Source organism: Microtus oregoni, unplaced genomic scaffold (assembly GCF_018167655.1).
Source record: "Microtus oregoni isolate MIOR12 unplaced genomic scaffold, Mior012 000011F_ref0000422, whole genome shotgun sequence".
NCBI lineage: Eukaryota > Metazoa > Chordata > Mammalia > Rodentia > Cricetidae > Microtus > Microtus oregoni.
In genome coordinates this window covers 43,024,497-43,045,778 of record NW_024543070.1, presented here as the reverse complement: position 1 = coordinate 43,045,778, position 21,282 = coordinate 43,024,497, and the positions used below count along the sequence as shown (strand labels likewise).

General features: G+C 38.9%; 2 protein-coding genes across 5 annotated transcripts in view; one reads left to right on the top strand and one right to left on the bottom strand.

Annotated features, from left to right (window-relative positions):
• Window positions 1-11,415, top strand: part of LOC121453242 (THO complex subunit 1) — a 42,325-nt gene extending 30,910 nt beyond the window's left edge. Inside the window, exons 11-21 of the mRNA XM_041659778.1 lie at window positions 251-382; window positions 3,741-3,841; window positions 5,801-5,867; window positions 6,063-6,113; window positions 6,202-6,272; window positions 6,572-6,667; window positions 7,137-7,202; window positions 7,639-7,722; window positions 9,833-9,980; window positions 10,505-10,580; window positions 11,011-11,415. Coding sequence (XP_041515712.1) covers window positions 251-382; window positions 3,741-3,841; window positions 5,801-5,867; window positions 6,063-6,113; window positions 6,202-6,272; window positions 6,572-6,667; window positions 7,137-7,202; window positions 7,639-7,722; window positions 9,833-9,980; window positions 10,505-10,580; window positions 11,011-11,306 — 1,188 coding nt within the window. The 3' untranslated portion in view covers window positions 11,307-11,415. The remainder of the gene's footprint in view (window positions 1-250; window positions 383-3,740; window positions 3,842-5,800; window positions 5,868-6,062; window positions 6,114-6,201; window positions 6,273-6,571; window positions 6,668-7,136; window positions 7,203-7,638; window positions 7,723-9,832; window positions 9,981-10,504; window positions 10,581-11,010) is intronic.
• Window positions 11,416-13,086: 1,671 nt separating this feature from the next.
• Window positions 13,087-21,282, bottom strand: part of LOC121453243 (ubiquitin carboxyl-terminal hydrolase 14) — a 42,311-nt gene continuing 34,115 nt past the window's right edge. For 2 of the 4 annotated variants that reach the window (XM_041659779.1, XM_041659782.1), the window contains 3 exons: window positions 15,481-15,538; window positions 14,712-14,819; window positions 13,087-13,854 (listed from right to left, as the gene is read on the bottom strand). In XM_041659779.1, coding sequence (XP_041515713.1) covers window positions 13,703-13,854; window positions 14,712-14,819; window positions 15,481-15,538 — 318 coding nt within the window. In that variant the 3' untranslated portion in view covers window positions 13,087-13,702. The remainder of the gene's footprint in view (window positions 13,855-14,711; window positions 14,820-15,480; window positions 15,539-21,282) is intronic. The other 2 variants (XM_041659780.1, XM_041659781.1) reach the window with 2 other exon arrangements.

The window sequence follows — 21,282 nt, the reverse complement described above, 5'->3', positions numbered from 1 at the left end:
CTGGAACTAGCTCTGTAGACCAGGCTGGACTCGAACTCCCAGAGATCTGCCTGCCTCTGCCTCCCGAGTGCTGGGATTAAAGGTGTGCGCCACCATTGCCCGGCCTGTTGAAAATTTTTTATGCCTTCTTAAAAATATGTCTTACATTATACATAGGTTAACTGGGAGTAAATTCTAAGTATTTGATCCAGAAAATCACTCTTAATTTTTTATAACAATGTCAAAGAACACTAATTTTTTTTCTTTGCAGTATTCTGAAGAAGTTTTAGCTGTGTTTAAGAGTTATAAATTAGATGATACTCAAGCCTCCAGGAAAAAAATGGAAGAATTGAAAACAGGAGGAGAGCATGTGTACTTTGCGAAGTTTCTAACAAGTGAAAAGGTACCGTCTTCCTTCTACTACGTGTGGGGATGTTCTGAACATGCACAATCTACTCGTGCTCAGTAGAACCACTTTTTAGTTTGGTTATAGTTAAAATTGGTTTCTTACTGAACAAATAGGACGAATTTGATTACAAAGCTGTTCTCCACTAAGTCACCTAGTGGACTCACTTAGAATAATATTCCTGATTACTTTCAAGTATATATATTTTAAATTTTAAGTTAGAATTTATTTTGTATAAAAAGATTTTGCAGTTTATTATTCATATAGTTAAAAATAAGGGCTTTAAAGTTCCCTTTTGATCTTAATTTGCATTTTAATGAGTTTTATTCAAAGTGGCACACGAGTTATGTTTTGACTCTTTTTGCTGCAAGCACAAAGCAAGATAAGTGAAATATAAAAAGAGAACACCAAAAGGCAAAGCTGAGTTCCCAGAAATAAATGTCTTCATAGGTCAGAAATAGCAAGTTAGAGGGTGATGGTGAGAAGGAAAGGCAGGTGAGTCTCTGAGTTCGATGCCAGTGTAGTCTGCTTTTGCATGAGTGACAGAGATTGTACAGTCCACATAGACTAAAGTGCTTACAACGTATCCTAAACACAGAAAAAAAAATGCTAGTCCCTGAACTTAAAACTACATGTATTAATGTGGGTAGATTTCAAACCCAGTGTTGTGTAAAAATAGCAAATTACAGAACAATGATACAGTTTAAATACATCTGTATAGTGTGTATAGATGCCTGTATATGTATTAATACTACAAAATATGCATAAGAATCCTAATCACCAAATACATGGAATGGTTACCATGGCAGGAGAAGGGAATAGGAATATGGATGTCCGTAGGGACTCAGCAGTTTCAGAATGTATTTTTTTAAGCAATGTGGAACAAGTAACTAGGTGGTGTTATGTGAATATTGAACTCTTTATGCCTTATGAACATTTGAAATATTTAATTTTAAGCAGAGATTGAGAAAAAGGAAGGGAGAGCAGAGAGGTCAAGAAGCAGGGGTAAGCAGGAAAATGCAGATGAGAACACATATCTAGATACAGCTAAGTTTTACTTTGGGGAGGAAGCAAGAAATTAAATAACTTCAAATTTGCTGAATTTTTTTCTCATTGAAGGCAAATAAAAATTGAGGTGGAGTAGTAAGTAGTGTTTGGAAAGTAGAGAGGTTTATTGAAATAGTTGCTGTGGGGAACAGGAGAAATGACCTTAAGGAATAAAGAAAGATTGCTGAGTAAAACAAAGATATTCCCCTTGGGACATTTGAGTAGAGACACTGCCGAGCAGTGTAATTTATCTATTTGTTCAAACACTTTCCCTTTCATTCTGGGTAGGACTATAGTGTTAGTATAGAGAGGGTGACTACAGTTGTTGGACTCAAGTTGTGTGCTTGCTAGATGTGGCAGACTGTGGTACAAAAGAGTGTTCAGTAAATTGGCAAGAAAACGGTTGAAAAGAGGAAGTTTTTCCAAATCTGGCCATTGGTTGCTTTTTTGTTTTGTTACTACATTGTGAATGCTTATGTAAGTACCCACATAATACTCATACTTCCTAGCCCACAAAGCCTTAAGGAAAAATTTTCCTGACAACTAAACCATAATTATTATAATAAAAACAGGGTGGGACCAGGCGGGGTGGAGCACACCTTTAATACCAGCACTCGGGAGGCAGAGGCAGGCAGATCTCTGTGACTTCGAGGCCAGACTGGTCTACAGAGCTAGTTCCAGGACAGCCAAAAAGAGATGGAGAGATCCTGTCTCGAAAAACAAACAAACAAAAGAAAAACAGGGTGGGATTACAGATGAGCAGAGAACAGAGAGTTCAAGGAACTATCTCAACAAGACTGAAGTATTAGCCACACTGGTAGCAGCTCAGAGTGAGCCCTGAAGGAATAGGAGGTTAGCATTGTTCTTCCTGGATGGGACTGGGGACTGGGAGAGGAAGACTCCAGAGCTGTAATGACTGGGTGGTCACTGCCAACCTAACTTGTGGCCATGCAACAAACCCAAAGTAGAGGGACATGTCTGTCAGTGGGGTTGAAGTCCAGAGCTTTTGCAATGCCAGTCAAGTCAGTTGGGGTTTAGAGGAGAGGAAGACTACTGGTATGCCACTCATGTGGGAGAGATGAGGCCAGTTATATTAGAACAATAGTGTGTGCAGCATAGACGTGCGCCAGCAGTGTGAAGTTATATTAGAACAATAGTGTGTGCAGCTTAGACGTGCGCCAGCAGTGTGAAGGAAGATAGCAGGTGTAACAGTGTAGTTGTGGCAGGCTATCTTAGAAACATCCCTGGTGAAGCTGAGCCAATAGAAGTTCGAACACTGAATGTGAAGCCAGTCACTAGGGTTGTCTGAACATTCATTTAGAATAAGGCAGTGGTTTCTCTAGGTCAGAAAAAAGACAGAACTGATAAAAGTATGGAAAGTCTTCAGCTATCCTTGGCTGTATTGCACTCCATTTGTATTTTAATAAATAAAGCTTGCCTGAGGATCAGAAAAGTTAAAACAGCCTTACAGACCAGGCAGCAATAACACACACCTTTAATCCCGGTAGCCACACTAGCTTGCCATAGAAAGCAGGAGGAAGTGGTGCATGCCCTTAATCCCAGAACTAGAGAGGAATATAAGATGGGAGGAGACAGCTCTCAGTCTCATTCTGAGATTCCTGGAGGCAGGATCACCATTTTGGACTGTGGCTGGCTGTTTTGCTCTTCTGACCTTCAACTTTATTTATCATGCTTCATCTGACTCTGTGGGGGCATCATCAGAATGTCTCCTTCACGCCACTAGTCCCTCTCCCAGTAGAAGCCGCTGGGTGGTAGGAGTGCTGGAGAGAGAGCATCCTCGTTAATGCTCTCCAGCCCATCTTTGTTCTGTAATGCAGTCACGGCGCAGTGTTCTCTACGGTCTAAAGAGGAAAGGCCCAGAAATAGTTTACAGAAATAACTCCCTCCCCTTCTAATTTCTGCTCCATGATTCAGCCCCACCTCTGATGCAGACACTTTGCAGGGCTCCAAAACGAGTGGTGTTCCTTGCAATGGGACCTTCCTGTGGCCATTGCTCTTGGCAGGTAGGAAAGTGTTAGGCACTCTTTCACATCGTTTCATTTCTGCCTCATGTTGTCCTGGTGTCAGGACCAAAGAGCTTATTTTTTATTCACCAACATAGCATGAAATGGCCAAGGTGTCAAAATACAACCATTGCTGTTCGGTTCTTGGGCTTGTGCAGGGAGTGAGCTCACATCAGATATTTTTATTTGAAACAGAATCTTCCATTTTTACAATTGTATAATTTGTACTTTTAGTCATACCGATTTTAATGTATTGTTTGTATATGTGCTTATATTTTGAGTAGTTGATGGATTTACAACTGAGTGACAGTAACTTTCGGCGACACATCCTGTTGCAGTACCTCATTTTATTTCAATATCTCAAGGGACAGGTCAAATTCAAAAGGTAAGTTAATGTGTAATTAAGTGACTTATAAACAGTGACAACGGAAAGACCTTGCATAGAACTCCTCATGTTTTAGACCCATAAAATACATACAGTTTTTATTAAAAATTATTATTGCATATGCCATGGTGCACTGGTGGAGGTCAGAGGCCAGCTTTCAGAAGTCATGTCTCTTCCCACCCTGGGATCTGGGTATGGAATTCAGGTTGTCAAAGTCACATAGCATCAGCTTCCACCCACAGCCACTTCACTGACTTAGACCCACTGTGCGACTCGGAGCTACATGCCTCAAGAGTTTCTACTGCAGCAAGCAGCTAGCCAGTTGGGAACTTTGAGGTGTAGGATATTTGTTTTAGGAAAAGTGTCAAAATCTGCATCTGCTAGTGTATGTCTCCTACCAAGTACCAGGCATGGCAGTCTCCATCACCTCACCCAGGCATTTGTCTCATGCTAAAATTGTGAACTAAAAAGATAATACTCTCACAAAGTATAAGGCATCTGGGATATTAGAACTGGAAGAAGCAAAGAAAATCTTGAAACAAAGATGAGCTCTGGGCACTGGGAGATAGCATAGCTTAGTTGGTGAAATGATTGTGGCATAAGCATGAGAAAAGGTCATTCTCCAGCGCCTACAGAAATAACCAGCTGTGGGACACACCATGTAATCCCAGCAGTACAGACGTGGACAGGACAAAGTACCAGGTCTCAGTAAAATACCCTTTCTCCAAGACCAAAGTGAAGGCTCCTGAGGAATAAGCCCCAGAGAAGACCTCTGCCCTGACCCCCTTCACCCACACAGTTGTCTTCTTTTAGGTTTTCATGCCTCATCCGGATGTGTGTTGTGTCTAAACCCCTCCACCAAAAGCATACCATTTCCTCCTGTACTGTGCGTAACTAAAGCTAGGACTCTGTTGCTTTCATACAAACCTGCAGTCTGAGTGTGTACAGGACATTGTCTTCTTGTCTGCTGGATCCATATTCCAGTGCCAGCACCTACTGCAGCTCCTTCAGAATTGCACAATACCCACCCAAAATATAATTTCTTACTCTGTGTTAAAAGTTTAGTGTCCTGTGATGTAGAAAGATCAAGGGCTTGAAATTAGACCTACATTTAAATTCAAGCTTTGAGCTTTCGGGAAAGTCACTAAGTTACTGTACTCTGTTTTGTTTTGTTTTTTTGTTTTTGTTTTTCAAGACAGGGTTTCTTTGTAGCTTTCGAGCCTGTCCTGGAACTAGCACTGTAGACCAGGCTGGCCTCAAACTCCCAGAGATCCGCCTGCCTCTGCCTCCCAAGTGCTGGGATTAAAGGCGTGCGCCACTACTGCCACCGCTCAGCAGTTACTGTACTCTCTTTAATATATACTGCAGATTCTGAGCCAGTGGTAAAATCCCGGCAGATGACAATCTAGCTATATTTGTTGATAGCTTTGGAGCAGTAACCTTTTCTAGGGTTTGTATTTAAAATATGTTTTAAGGAAAATATGCACTGGGCGGTGGTGGCGCAGGCCTTTAATCCCAGCACTCCGGGAAGCAAAGACAGGTGGGTCTGTGAGTTCAAGGCCAGCCTGGTCTATGGAGTGAGTTCCAAGACAGTCAGAACCTTTACACAGAGAAACCCTGTCTTGAAAAAAACAAACAAACAAAAAGTATGCCTATTTGAATATGCATCATGTAGAGTATTATGTGTTAATGTTTTCTCAGATTTTTATCTCATTAAATTTATGAAATATTTATTACTGTCGTCAGATCAGTTAGTCGAATGTTTTATTTGCCTTTATACTTCCACAACTTGAAGTCTAACCCTTGACAAGATTAAGTGGAAGAATTTTCTCATATTCTTTACATTTGTGATGGTTCTTGGTAATTTTTTGATATATGGTTAATTTTTAGTGCCATAAATAAACCTCAGCATGAATATATATGCTGTAACTCATGCATGCACATGTTCTCTTTCCCTAGTTCAAACTATGTTTTAACTGATGAGCAATCACTCTGGATTGAAGATACTACAAAATCAGTCTACCAAGTAAGTCCAACATGCAACAAACCCATGATTGAAAAATGGAAATTTAGAATTTTCTTTGTTTCAGCCCCAAATAGGAAAATAAGGATAAAGTTAAGCTCAGGTACAAGATCACAAACACTTCTTGGTTCTCTGCCTACAAACCATCCTATGATGCAGAAAGTTGTTGAAAGCTTAGTATATTCTTTCTAATCACAGCTGCTATCTGAAAACCCCCCCGATGGAGAAAGATTTTCAAAGATGGTAGAGGTATGTATTTGATCACTGGTTTTCTTAGTACCAAACATAATTCTAAAATATTCTTTTATGCAGATGTAATGTCTTTTGTTTATCCTAGCATATATTAAATACTGAAGAAAATTGGAACTCATGGAAAAATGAAGGCTGCCCAAGTTTTGTGAAAGAAAGGTAAATAGATACAAGAAATATGAAAAAGACATTTCAAAGTACAGCTTGATATAGTTAAGTTCTCAGAGTAAGTTGGTGTTGTTGAAAATGTTGTCTTTTGCCCTATAATGTGGTATTTTTGTCTTCTGTCTGATGAGTGTTTTGTCATACTATGAAGCTTTCATATTCAGTGCAAAACCAATAATTGTATTTGTTTTGCTGGGCTTGTGCACATTAGGCAAGTGCTTACCACAGATACACTCCCCCGTTTCTGATGTCCACTTACTGTCCACAGAATGTGTTTGTTCATTTGTTCACAGAGCATCAGACACCAAGCCCACAAGAGTGGTGCGGAAGAGAGCAGCCCCAGAAGACTTCTTAGGCAAAGGGCCCAACAAGAAAATCCTGATTGGCAAGTATGTCCATTCATCTTCCTAAGTTCTAGGTATGTTTATATTTTGAAATTACTCTAAGAACTCTCCAGGTGGGCTGAAGAGATGGCTCAGCCATTAAAGGATAGACTCACAACCAAAGAGACATAAACTCTCCAGTGACCAAATTCATGCAACCACTGAAGCCATCCTTTTTTCTCCCGCTTCCAAAGTGCTTGTCTATAGGCTCTGCCATCTTTTCCATGTCATGGATAGCACAACTGCTTAGGCCACTGCGGCTCAACTTCTAGTTACTAAACCTTTCCAGTAAATTCCCCATTTTTTTACTACGACTAAATAGATTCTGAAAAATGATTTGAGATTTTCACTAAATATATACTTACATTGAAAATTACTGTCATCACCCCAAACTTACTACTTATGTTATAATACGCAGTTTTATAACATACTAAGGATGCCATCCATATGAAACTATGTCTGCCTTATCTTGTAGTGAAGAGCTAACAAGGCTTTGGAACCTCTGTCCTGATAATATGGAAGCCTGTAAATCAGAGACAAGGCAAGTGTAAAACTTTTGTTAGTCTTCTCAATGTTCAGTAAAGTAAAATAGAACTGTTTCTTAGCTGAGATCAAAGCTAAAAGGTTATTGTGGTTGGTTGACATTGGGCCTAGCAAAATATGGTTTGGCTTAAAACACCTAGAAATGCTGATAAAATTTTAGCAAGTGAGAAGAAAAGAAGTTTCAACAAGAAAAAAAAATGGAAACTCAACATCGAAAGAGTAACAATAACAGTGGCCGAACTATGAGCCGAATAGTTTTGCAGCCTATACCTTCTTTATGGTTCCATTTTAGAATAAGTTTTCAGTCTTTTCCCTTAAAGAATTCCTGCATTTAGGTCCTAGCTGTAATTAGCACTTATGGATACTGTTAAAATTTATATTACCGCCATTTTAGAGTATTACAGATGAAGCTCACTGTTTTCTTTAATGACCAGAGAATACATGCCAACTTTGGAGGAGTTCTTTGAAGAAGCCATTGAACAAGCAGATCCTGAAAATATGGTTGAAAGTGAATATAAGTAAGTAATGTTCTGATGAACATTGTTAAAACATGGTTTTCAGCGTGTTTCTTGGGAATCCTTTGTATGCTATTAAGTGTATGAAGTCAGCAGAGTAGTGCTGTTAGGAGAGTTTATGTACACAGCACATCACTGTAACATGACTTGCAATAACCTGTTTCAAGTTGAAGACTCTCACCCCACACCTCCCTGTCACCTCCTGCCAGTTTAGTTCCTGTCCTCGCTTTCTCACCCATTCAGCCCAACCACTCGAGGCTATGTTCCCCGTCATTCCACTGAAGTAGCTCCACAGGACTCTTCTCTGCCAGTAGACCTGTTGTGGCATCCGTAGAACCACTCGCGGGCCTTTTAACTTGCTGTTCCATCCACCTGCCTCCACATCTGCTGCCTTAGCTTAAACTTTTGGGGTAACTTTTAAGACTCACCATCTTTTATCTAAAGTGTCCCATGGGACAACAGTTAGTTTTTGGTTTTTGGTTTTTTTTTTTTTGGTTTTTCGAGACAGAGTTTCTCTGTGGCTTTCGAGCCTGTCCTGGACTAGCTCTTGTAGACCAGGCTGGTCTCGAACTCACAGAGATCCGCCTGCCTCTGCCTCCCGAGTGCTGGGATTAAAGGCGTGCGCCACCATCGCCCGGCAACAGTTAGTTTTTAAGTAGGTGTTTTGGAGTTGTGATTTAAAAGGCAAAGCCCCTCTTGTCAGAATGTGTAGGTTCCCATCCCCTGTGCCACTTTAGTGGCCAGGTGTCTAGTTCTAACAAAATACTCCCTGTGTCCCTTTTCTCATTTGCTAAGTAGTAACCACTCATCTCACAGGCTGATTCTAAAGATTAATGGTTCATTTTGAGCCATGTCGTTAGCACATGATATAAATGGTTAGTTTTGGCCCCGTGTTCCAATCTCCTAACTAATGTGTGTTCTATTCTCCATGCACCAGAGAGTGATCTTTAAAATACACATATATAGGCTGGAAAAATGACTCAGAGCGCTGACTGCTGCTCTTCCAGAGGCCCCGGGTTTGAGTCCCAGTACCCACATGGTGGCTAACAGCCATCTTTAACTCCAGTTCCAGAGGATTTGACACGATATCTTCTGGCTGTCTTTGGCACTGCATGCATACGATACACAGTCATGCTGGCAAAACACCCATACACGTAGTACCCAGCACCCACAAGGCAGAGGCAGGTGAGATTGAGGCCAGCCTGGTCTACAAAGACCCTGTCTAAAAACTAAACACACACACACATGCACAGTAGGAATGGTAGCACATACCTAATAATCCCAGTACCCAGGAAGCTGAAGCAGGAGGATTGAGTTTGAGCTTAGTCTGTTTTAAACAGTAAGATCCTATCAGTAAAATAAAGTAAAATATGCACCAGTCTGATCTTGTGCTAAAATCTTTCTTATGCTTGAATTGAGTGTGTATATCCCACAGTTAATAAGAGAGCACTAAATGAACCAGATTGCAGAGTTGTGCATTTGGGGATTGCAGGGTAGACAAAAATCCTAACAAACCCTACACAGAATCTGTTTTATTCTTTTGGATGTGTCTGTCTTTAAGATTTCTCACAGGTCCTTGGTCCTTGCTTTCTTCTTATTTTCTTGACATCAGTGTATCACTACTCTGGCTACTGGATATTTGCTCTTTTGGCATTTTGAGCCATTCTTATTCATTGAGGTTGATATTAAGTGAATTAAAGATTAGATGTTACACAGATAAAACCCTTATTCAAAATACCTGAAGCTTTTTTCAGATTTTTTTCCCATATTTGGAACATTTTAGACCTTAGCAGCAGCCAAGCATTTTAAGACAAGTTAAACAGTGCAGGTTTTACATTAGAAGCCTTCAACTTGTATTAGTTACATTAACATCATAAACTTGAATACTCTGAACTCAGATGTTAGGTGTATTACAGATATGGATACCAGCTCACCAAATATCTTTTTTCCCATTTCTTCTATATAGCCAGATTAACTTGCTAAAATAAGCAAAATGAAATAAAGATGGTACTATGGGCTCTTATTTGTAATAATGTACAGAATGTCATGTCATGTGGAAAGAACTTTGGAAGTGGATAACTGTAAGTCACAAGGTTGACAACTCTTCTTACAGAGCTGTGAACAATTCAAATTACGGGTGGAGAGCACTCAGACTCTTAGCACGGAGAAGCCCTCACTTCTTCCAGCCAACCAACCAGCAGTTTAAGAGTCTCCCAGAGTACCTTGAGAACATGGTAATAAAGCTAGCCAAAGAACTACCAGTAAGTAACATACTTCATCTTTTCCCATTTCCTTTAGTGAACATTATCTGCTTTAAAACTGCTACCAGTTTAGTTTATCACAAAAATAGTGATCTTTGGAGCACCATGTTTTAGAATGGGGAGGATTGTTGCTCAGTGTTCACTTAACAGCATGCAGTTTAAAAATGTGTTCAGAAAATATCTGCAATAAACTAAATCCGTTTTCTTCTTTACCGGTTACTGTCTTTTCTCAAAGGGCAGGGTCTAGGAATGGTTGTAGGGTTTCTGGCAGAACTTTCCAGTGTTTTCTTACAGTGTGGTAATTATAGACATGCTCAAATCTCTATTGCCCCTTAGATAATACTAAGGCCTAGGTATTTGCAAACTGGCTTGTTCATGCTTCTCAGTTTTCCTTCTGCCCAAAATGAGTCACGGGGTCTGATGTCCATTACTGAAATCTATAACTGTATCATTACATATCTAAACAGAACTACTTATCTTTAGAAACTAGTGTTCTTTTAAACATTGTTTCTCATTTACTATAGCCTCCTTCTGAAGAAATAAAAACAGGTGAAGATGAAGATGAGGAAGATAATGATGCTTTACTGAAGGAAAATGAAAGTAAGAATTGAAATTTTTGTTTAGTTTACAAAATTGGAAAAGATAAGGGATCTTTGTTAAGGGGTATGTTAAGTAAGTTGATCTGTTTCTCAACTTCTACCATTTTATCTCTGGTCTATTTTCACTTACATGAGAAATTAAAACCATTGTCACTTAAAATATATTTTTGTATAATGAAATTTGGAAGTGGCCAATTTAAAAGGTAATAAAGATAGGTGTTTTAAACTCTGCTAACTAGTTAGGGCTAGAGGGAGCATCTACGGAAAAATCTTTCTAATTAAAATAGCTTTGAGCATTGAATGAAGTGTGTGTGTGGGGGGGGGAAGTTATGTAACCTATGGAGAATTAGGCTGTAAAGTACCCAGTGGTTTTTAGCTTTACTCTTCCAGATACTTAGAACTGCACATATTTATATCCTCTTCTCCTCTAGGTCCCGATGTTCGGCAAGATAAACCTATAACAGGGGAACAGATAGAGTTATTTGCTAACAAACTTGGTGAGCAATGGAAGATTTTGGCTCCTTACTTGGAAATTAAAGACTCTGAAATGAGGCAGATTGAGAGTGACAGTGAAGACATGAAGATGAGGGCCAAGCAGCTCCTTGTTGCATGGCAAGATCAAGAAGGAGCTCATGCAACAACGGATAATCTGATTAGCGCACTAAACAAGTCTGGATTAAGTGACCTTGCAGAAAGTCTAACTAATGACACTGAGACAAATAGTTAGCTTTCTTTCTTTCCTTTGTTTTTTATTAAACTGTGATGAGATTTTGTTACCAAGCAACATTTGATAAGAGGTCCACTGGTTTTGGTAAACAATAAACACTTTTATAACAGCTGTTGTACAGTTGGCTCAAGAACCACAGAACAGACATTGGTTCAAACCTTAGTTTGGAGTATAGGAGGGTGGGGTGGGGCCAATGAAAAATGACCTCAGTATCACAGACTACTTTTTGTAAGTTTTTTTTTTTTTAATGAAGTTAAGCACAGTCCTATCCCAAATTAGTTTCCTGTGTGTTGTTCCTTAATCAGATTTATCCTGAGATCCCAGAATGACACTTCTGAAACCTTAGGACTGTTCTCACTCTCGAGCTAGAAAGCAGAGAGTCAGCAAACAACCTGTTTAAGCGTTCTGCGCGCTCTGCCATGCTTACTCCAGCAGCAAGAGTTCAAACTGAGAACCAGCAGCTTGAGAGCCTATTTACTGTTTGGCCAATACAGAAAATATTTACCAGCCTCTAACTTTAAATGAAGTAGAGTCTAAGACCCATTAGCTTTACAAAAATCACTTGGCCCCTCAAGTCCTTAAACACCCAGGGATTCCTGTCAGTTTAAGTGAAATGTCTGTGAAAGCGCCCAGACGGCAGAGCATGTGCAGTCCTGGCTAAAGGGGAGACTGTCATCTAGTTGTTCCCATACAGCATCTGTGGGGTGCTAAGATTTCATCCCTGATGAAGGGCTACTGGGCACAAACTTACTAGGTAAGTGCTCTTGCTTGAACCTCACTCCACTACCTAGTGAAGCAGGGACCAAGCACGGCTCTAGCCTCCACAGGTCCTCTGAGTGCATTAGGCAAGTAAAGGCACATGGAGGGATTAGAAGTGAGGATTGTTTTTTGTTTTTGTTTTTTTTTTTTTTTGCCTCATCTCCCTTTACATTCAAGGCTGCATTCTAAAATACTTAAATCGTCCTTATTTAAAACAACACTGGTAGAAATCCAATTTCTACTTTATTAAAGAATGTCTTTGGAATGTCTTTTTAGAGCAAATAAACTATAACCAAACTTTTGGTAATGATATAGTTTTTAAATTTTTTAATACAGTCTAAAAACATGGCTTTTTACATATTTCTAAGCCTATTCCACCTTGAAAACTCAAGTCTAAATTAATTCTTTCTACAACTATTTTAGCATCCCAGAGGTTATAATATAAACACTACGGTCACAGAGTGTCGCTACACCTCACTCCATGTTTACTCCCCCACTGTGTGGAATCCCTGAAATGCTGACCTATCACACAGTACTAACACATTATTCTGTAGAAACCTTAGGCAGCAACATACTTTACAGAGCAGTAAAACATGGTCTAGGATGTCATGATATTCTCCAATTAGGTAATATCCAATCCTTCTTTCCTTAACTACCAGTCAAGGTTTCTGACGTATCTAAAGATTACAAGTAACTGACTAATCAGAATAGGTTAATAGACTGATCTTATTCAGATACTCTTGGTAATGTATGGTAAGGTATACCTTAATTTTAAAAATCACTAATACTAAATTTAGAGATGGACATACAGACTTAGGGAAAGAAAACAAACAACAAATGAGCAAGGGACTGAAACTGATTACAGGATTCAGTGTCCAACTTCGTATTTCTTTTGAGATAACAACCTAAGAAACCTTGTATTTTAAATGGATGCTTAAGATTATTAGCAATCTGCAGAAATTATATAGTGTTGAATTCATCTGACTCTTCAGTCAAGCTCTAACACTAAAAAGACGGGTCAAAAGTCATTAATCCCTCTTTATTATTATCAAATATCCTCATTTTCTAAAAATAAGCAACGAGAGCTTGTTGACATATGATTACTACAAAACCAATGCAAAATTAAATATATAAATCACAGTACATTACAGACACAATAATAAGTGTATAATCAAATGTATTCTTATTGATCACAATTTATTGTAAAGTCATGAAACCAGCAACAGTCAGTCTGGACAAATACTTGATTGCACCCAGCTGATGGGATGTGGACAGCAGCACTGAGTTACACGATGAGAGCAACACTTCCTTTTCCACCTTCCTAGAAAAATATTGGTTAGATAAGGCAAAGGACGGGCAGCTACTGAATATTAACCATGCAAGAACAAATAGGTGTGCAATAAACATCACTGCTAAATCTTGAGCTGGAAGGGCAAAGGGGAATTTGTACGATATAAGCTTTTAAAGACTGTCATCCAGCTACCTTTATACAGGGTAGCACCCAAATGTAATTTTTTTGTAGTCTCTTTAAGAAACAGGCCTGGTTCTGTTCTTTGTTCCCTTTGGAGCTCAAGATTATAGAAATGATAACAAAAAAATTTTATATCACACCTAGGCATAAATAGCTAAATTGAAGATTACTGTTCATTTTCTTCTTCCATTATTTCAACTCTTCGAGGCCCATAAAGTAGAACATAAGCAATGTGCCAGTCTCCACCACCAGACAGCCGCAGGATATCTTCTGGTGTTACAATGCTGACCTTATCATCGTCAAACTTGATCCATTCATCTAAATTAGAAGATAGCACACAGTTATGTTGAGATCTAGTGCAGAAGAAACAAATGTGATGCGCAGCACTACACCTGACTGCCCCTAGGGACCATGTAGGTTCAAGATGTCAAAGACTTCCATGACATCCCAGATATTTCAGCACTACTTTTAACGCATGATCTGCCTTTCTACCCTCATTGTCACCTAGCATGCAGTTTTCCAGAAGCTTCATAATGTATACCAATCCAAGTCTAAGCATAGACAGATATGAAAGGGACTAGGGATGTAGCTTGTTTCAGAGCACTTGCTCAGCGTATGCAAGGTATCTTGCAAATGTGATTTGATCCTAGTATCAAAACAACCAAAAACCCTTAAACATTAGAATCTAGCCATATTAATCTGGACAATAGGAAAACAAAATGTAAATGCGTACCACTTCATGATGTTTTTGCTTGGGCAACAGTTTATAGGATTTCTCAGCTACTGATGTTACAAATTTGAAAGTAAAAGAGAAGCAAACCTTGGAGGCCTTGAGACCACGACTAGAACTGGGGATTCACTCAGTAAGACCTGATGGACATGAGACCCTGAGCTCTGTTCCCCAGGCAGCAGCTATGCATGCTGGCTCCTGTCTATAACACTACTGCTGAGGGGCTCCCTGACTAGCTCTATCTAACTCTAGGCTCAGTAAGACACTGTCAAGACAACACCCAACATGGGCCTCTGGCCTATACACAAATACCCACACACCTGAATAAAAACTACAGGAAATTATTTTTCATTTTCATTTTTAAAAGGCATGAAAAAATTCACAAACAATGCTATGGTTTTCAGTGATAAAGTAGTAGTTAATTAACTAAACCAATACTTTTTACCTTGCTTCCTTTTCACCCATGATACGTAATGACCTGAAGAACTAGATCTTCCTTGGTGAGTTAGCACTGCTTGTAAGTCATAGTAGCCACAATTATTGGAGCCAATATCTTAAAGGAAAGGGAATCAATTAAAATAGACAACAAACAATGTTCTCTCAAAGTAATAACAATCATCAAGTTAGGACTGGAGAAAGAGTGCTCTACTGGACCCCACTAAATGCCACTGTGCAGAGAGCTACAATTAAATTTATTTCCCATAACTATACCACTTTAAGTTACATTAAGGAAAATTATTTTTTTAAGAAGCCTGAATTTAAGCCAGGCTCATATCTATCCCACCAATACTTGGGAAGCTAAGATAGGTGAAGAGAAATAACTTTGAGAATTACCCTTAGCTACACGGTGAATTCAAGGCCATCCTGGACTATAGAGTGAGGGCCTTTCTCCAAAACAAAAACAAACTTTTAAAAGAAAAAGCATAGTATCTGAATAAATAGATATATGGTAGAACATGCCATCTGACTTCAATGTGTAAATAAAAAAAAGACATCCAAAGGCTGGGTGGTGGTGGTAGTGCACACCTTTAATCCTAGCACTCAAGAGGCAGAGTTAGGTGGATCTCTGAGTTCAAGGCTAGCCTGGTCTACAGTGGATCTCTGAGTTCGAGGCTAGCCTGGTCTAAAGAGCTAGTTTCAGGACAACTAGGGCTAGGGCTACACAGAGAAGCCCTGTCTTGAAAAACCAAAATGAAAAACGAACATCCACTTACCATCAGCAAATGAAAAGGGTTCATACTTAACCTCTTTTGGGGGACTATTCTTGTCATTCTAAGAGAAAAAAAGGTTTAATTTTAAATTGTGATATTGGAAATAATTAACCACTAACATATTCTTGTTAGTACTTAATTATACAAATATTTACACTTAAAGAACGGTCTGCCTTGCAAAATAATAAACTATACAAAAAAACTGCAATGCCAAAGGCTCATCACAGTAAATAACATGTTCCCTGGATATACTGCTAATGTTAAGCCTCTAACTAAATTTTTAGCATGCCATAGGATCTAGTGGTATGTCTATGAACCTGCAAGGGCTACCTCAAAAACAAAACAGAACCCAAGTCAAGTTTCTGTAATCATTAGCTAAATGAACAAAGGTCTACACTAAAAGCAGCATGATTTCACTACATGGATAAGAGACTTCAGTAGAAACTCACTTCCCTAACTCATTCTACTAATAGAGAAAAATTAAGTAGGCCTTAAATAAAAATAACAGAAAACAGGAAACTCAACAAAACAGGGCCATCCTTTGAAACAATAAAACTGAGAACCTCAAGAAGAAAAGAGACAAATTTCAATTATTAGTAAAGAAATGGGCTAGATTTGCCAACAGACATGAAACAGCTAATAAAAGAACACCAGGAACAATTACACAAACGTGAACTGCTAAATGAACACCAGGAACAATCATACAGACACTGTGATTCTGTGAGAACACAGACAACACAGTATGGAAATGGTCACCTGAGTAGTCCTTCACCTGCCCTGTAGTTTCAGAAAACTAAGTCAAACATTTGAAAACTTAAAAGTCTCCAGACACGGTTATTTCCACAATTACATCAAATAGAAAATAATCCTACAGTCTGTCTGAACAATAAGGGGGGGGGGCTACTTCAGGATGTAAGATCAACACACAAAAGTAGATGTAGGGATAAGCCCAGCCCCTTAGGGGGCGTGTTCGCCTCGGGCAAATGTTTACTTCTAAATCGGGCCCAGCCAGCGGGAGCCCATGCGCTCTCTCTGCTTCCCTGGTCGTTCATGGGAACCTGTGGTCCTGTAAGTCTATTTCCCCATTAAAGTTGTATATATTATTACAATCTGTCTGAATTCATTTACATTTTGGCACTCAGCGTCAGGCTATTTTCGCCCCGCCCCAGCACGGGGTGGGGGGGGGGGGGGCAAGCTCAATCTTTCCCAGCCTTTGCAAGCAAGCCTGATTGGGCTTAGCTTTCACAGCGGGCTCCCTGCTCGCTTTCCCTTCCCCCACTCCAGGCACAGAGCCTCGGGGCCCTTATGCCTAGCCCGCGGCCTCCAGACTTACTTGGGCCAGAGCACGTTAACCCCTCCCTGTCAGCCACAGCCACCGCAGCAGCAGATTTGGTCTGATACAGAGGGACCGTTTCCCCAACCACTCTTAACTCCTCAGGCAGAACAATCCACATCTAATTCAATCCGGCCTTGGCTCTGCCCTCCCAGGCCCCCATGGCAAATATTTTTCAGTCATTTCCAGTTCTGCAGAGAACGTGCCTCATCAGGACAATTAGGAAGCCACATGCCTACTGTTACAAGCAATAATGATCAGAAAGATGAGTTATGTGTGTTTTGGCAAACTTCTATAAATGATCAAAGACCTAAGCTGAGAGTGCATGTAAATGGCATTTTTATTACTGGCCTGCTGGACACAGGTGCTGATGTAAGTATCATTACCCCAGAATCTTGGCATCCATATTGACCTCTTCAGAATGTAAATGTTCAGCTCCTGGAAATTGGAACCCTATCTCGAGTAAGGCAGAGCACAAGATGGGTTGAATGTATAGGGCCAGAGGGACAAATAGGAAAATTAAGGCCATATGTAGCCAATATTGCAAAGAATTTATGGGGTCATGACCTATTACAACAATGGAATACTCAAATTAACATTCCTGCTAATTCTAGAGCATATATTTCTGAGAATAATACTAAAAGATATTAAAAAAGGAGAAAACCGGCCATTCGGGCTGTACAAGAACAAGCAATTGATGTCCCTTCAGAGATACCAACAGCCTTGCCCCTAAAATGGTTGACTGAGAAACCAATATGGACAAAGCAATAGCCTTTAGCCGAGGAAAAGTTACAGGCTTTAGAACAGCTGGTACAAGAGCAATTAGATGCTGGACATATAGAAGAATCTACCAGCCCTTGAAATTCTCCTATATTTGTGGTTAAGAAAAAATCAGGTAAATGGAGAATGGTGACAGATCTCAGGGCTATCAACAAGGTTATTCAACCTATGGGCCCTCTGCAATCTGGAATTCCTTTGCCCTCTTTATTACCAAAAGGATGGCCTCTCATAGTTATTGAATTAAAGGATTGTTTTTTCACTATACCTTTACAAAAAGAAGATAGAGAAAAATTTGCCTTCACAGTGCCTACTTATAACAATTCTCAACCTTCGAGGAGGTACCACTGGGCCATCCTCCCCCAGGGTATGTTAAATAGCCCCTCCCTGTGCCAATATTTTGTGAATCAACCATTACAAATGATCCACAAAAAATTTCCCAAATCGATAATATATCATTACATAAACGACATTTTGTTATCCGATTCAAACATGGATACCTTGAACAGACTGTTTAAAGAAATAAAGATACTTTTTACCTAAATGGGGATTGCAAATTGCTCCTAAAAAGATTCAAAGGGGAGATTCTGTTAGTTATTTAGGTTATAAAATAGGTTTGCAAAAAATTAAGACACAAAAGGCACAAATTAGGAGAGATCACCTACTTTCAAAGATTGTTAGGAGACATTTCCAGTCTACGACCAGCTATTGGGATAACACCTGATCTAATAATTCATTTGAACAAAACCTTAAATGATGATAAAGATTTAAACAGTCCCAGAGAATTAACAGCTGAAGCAGAAAAGGAACTGACAATGACTGAGGAAAAATTACAACAGACACATGTGGACAGGGTAAATCCAGAGCTCAAGTGTATTCTCGTCATACTACCATCAAAAATTTCTCCTACAGGAATTTTAATACAGAGAGATGATATTATCTTGGAATGGATCTTTTTACCACATAAACCAAGTAAAAAACTAAAAACTTATGTGGAAAAAGTCTCTGAGTTAATTATAAAAGGCAAGTTGAGACTTCATCAACTAGCAGGCATAGACCCAACAAAAATTATAGTGCCTTTCACTGCTGATGAACTAAAAAAATTATGGGAAGATAATGAACCATGGCAAAGAGCTTGTGCTAATTTTTTGGGAGACATTAATAACAACTATCCAAAAAGCAAGAGGCTTAACTTCATAAAGAGAACTTCTTGGATCCTTCCTCAAATCGTCCGTGATGCTCCAATAACTGGAGCCCGTACATTCTATACTGATGCTAATAAATCAGGGAAGGCAGGTTACAAATCAAAAGACTTGGGTAAGGTGGAACAAAGTCCTTATGATTCTGTCCAGAAGGCAGAATTATATGCCATTCTTATGGTGCTAAGGGATTTTAAAGAACCTATTAATATAGTTACTGATTCACAATACGCAGAAAGAGTTATTTTACATATTGAAACTGCTGAATTTATACCTGATGATACAGAACTAACCTCATTGTTTATCCAGGTTCAAGATTTGATCAGGAACAGGCTTTGCCCTATGTACATAACACACATCCGATCCCATACGGGTCTGCCAGGTCCTCTAGCACAAGGTAATGCAGAAATTAATCAATTATTGATTGGTAGTGTGCTACAAGCCTCTGAATTTCATAAAAAGCATCATGTTAATAACAAAGGTTTGAAGAGTTTTCTATTACATGGCAACAAGCTAAGGAGATTATAAAGAAATGCCCTACTTGCTCTTTCTATAACCAAACGCCACTGCCTACAGGGGCTAATACAAAGGGCACCCAAAGAAATGAAATCTGGCAGATGGATGTGTTCCACTTTACAGAATTTGGCAAATTAAAATATGTTCATCACACCATTAACACTTATTCAGGCTTACAGTGGGCAACTGCTTTAAGTTCAGAAAAAGCTGATTCAGTAATCACTCATTTATTAGAAGTCATGGCTATCATGGGTATACCAACACAAATAAAGACAGATAATGGTCCTGTTTATGTCTCTAGGAAAATGAAACGGTTTTTTGATTATTACAATATCAAACATGTTACAGGTATACCATACAATCCTACAGGTCAAGCAGTCATAGAAAGATGAAATCAAACTATAAAGGATATGTTGAACAAACAGAAATGGGTGGAGAACACCCCCAGAAATAGGTTACATAATGCTTTGTTAACCTTGAATTTTCTCAACGCTAATGAGAAGGGAACAATGGCTGCAAAAAGAAACTGGATAATGGAAAAGTCTACTAAATCAACCAATTTATTTCAAGGATGTGCTAACCTCACAATGGAAGCTAGGAGATGTGCTGCGTTGGGGAAGGGGTTTTGCTCTTGTCTCCACAGGTGAGGAAAAATTGTGGATACCGTCAAAATTACTAAAGGTTCGGTTTAAAGAAGAGAAGCACTTGGAAAAGATAAATAACAATTCATTCACATGGATGGCGAGCAAACTGATGGTAAAAAATACAGATAGGTTGGGGGCAGGGTTCTTTTTTATTATCTCCACAGAAAAATACTCATCTTCAAAGAATTTAAGGGACCCTAAATATTTAATTACTGATGGATGGAAACTAGTTACGACCCACTAAGGATCAACAATAAAATTCTATACATTCTGTAAGTATTGATTGTTTTATATGTCTTATTAAACACTTCTTTATAAATATGTAGAGCTGGTTTTGAAGTTGGACTATGGCTCAGTCCCTCTTCAATTCCAAGCCTGTTGATAAGAGATATCTTAGAGTTTCTGTCTCAGGTAAGGAGCCATAAAATGAGACAGAATAAGAATAATTATATACTTGATAAACTTTCTTTGCCTTTCCTCATATCTGTGTTTCTTTATATGTCAGTATATGTCTTTGTTGTTAATGTTTAAACTTCCCATAACAAACAATTTTCCTACAGTAATCTTTGAAGTTTCCAGGATGAAGATGGGGCCCCACAACATCAACTCAATCTGGTTTTTATGACGTCATAAATATTTTTTAAACGCTAATATTAGACCTGTTTTTTGGTACCAACTGCACAAGACAATTTTGAATGGTGCACATTTTTGACAACACTCTGGCCAAACCTCAAAACGCTCAGAGACTAGTTACAATTTTCTTAGGTCAAAGGTTAATTTAAAAATTTTACCATCATTTGCTTTCACAGGAACCCCTAAGGAGAACGTCACCCCTATGTCAGCTAGAAGCAATCTTAGAGGATGACGTCCCCTCTCCCAACAGTTTGCCCGCAGGGTTAGGGACATCTTTTAGTGGTTGGTTTAGGGTTGAGGGGATGGGGAGATATTTTATAAAATTAGGGGTATTTTCAAAAAAAAAAAGGAGGGGGGGATTAACTGGTTTGATGGGATGATTGGTATTTGTGATTTACTGGTTTTAGAAAATTGTATTGGTACTGTTTCTTGTATATTGATATATTGAATATTAAATGTGAGTGTTCCTACCTCTATTTTTGTATAAGAGTATGCTTATATTGTATTGATACATCTACCATATCACAATGTACATTTCTACCTCTGATACTATTTATGTAATAACATTGTTTACATTTGATATGTAATGACATTGTTTACAGTTGAAGATCATTGTCTTCATATATTGCACAGTTGTTTATTCTCTTAGTCTTCAAGTTAGATAGGTATTGAGAATTATATGTTTGTCATATTTATTTTTAGG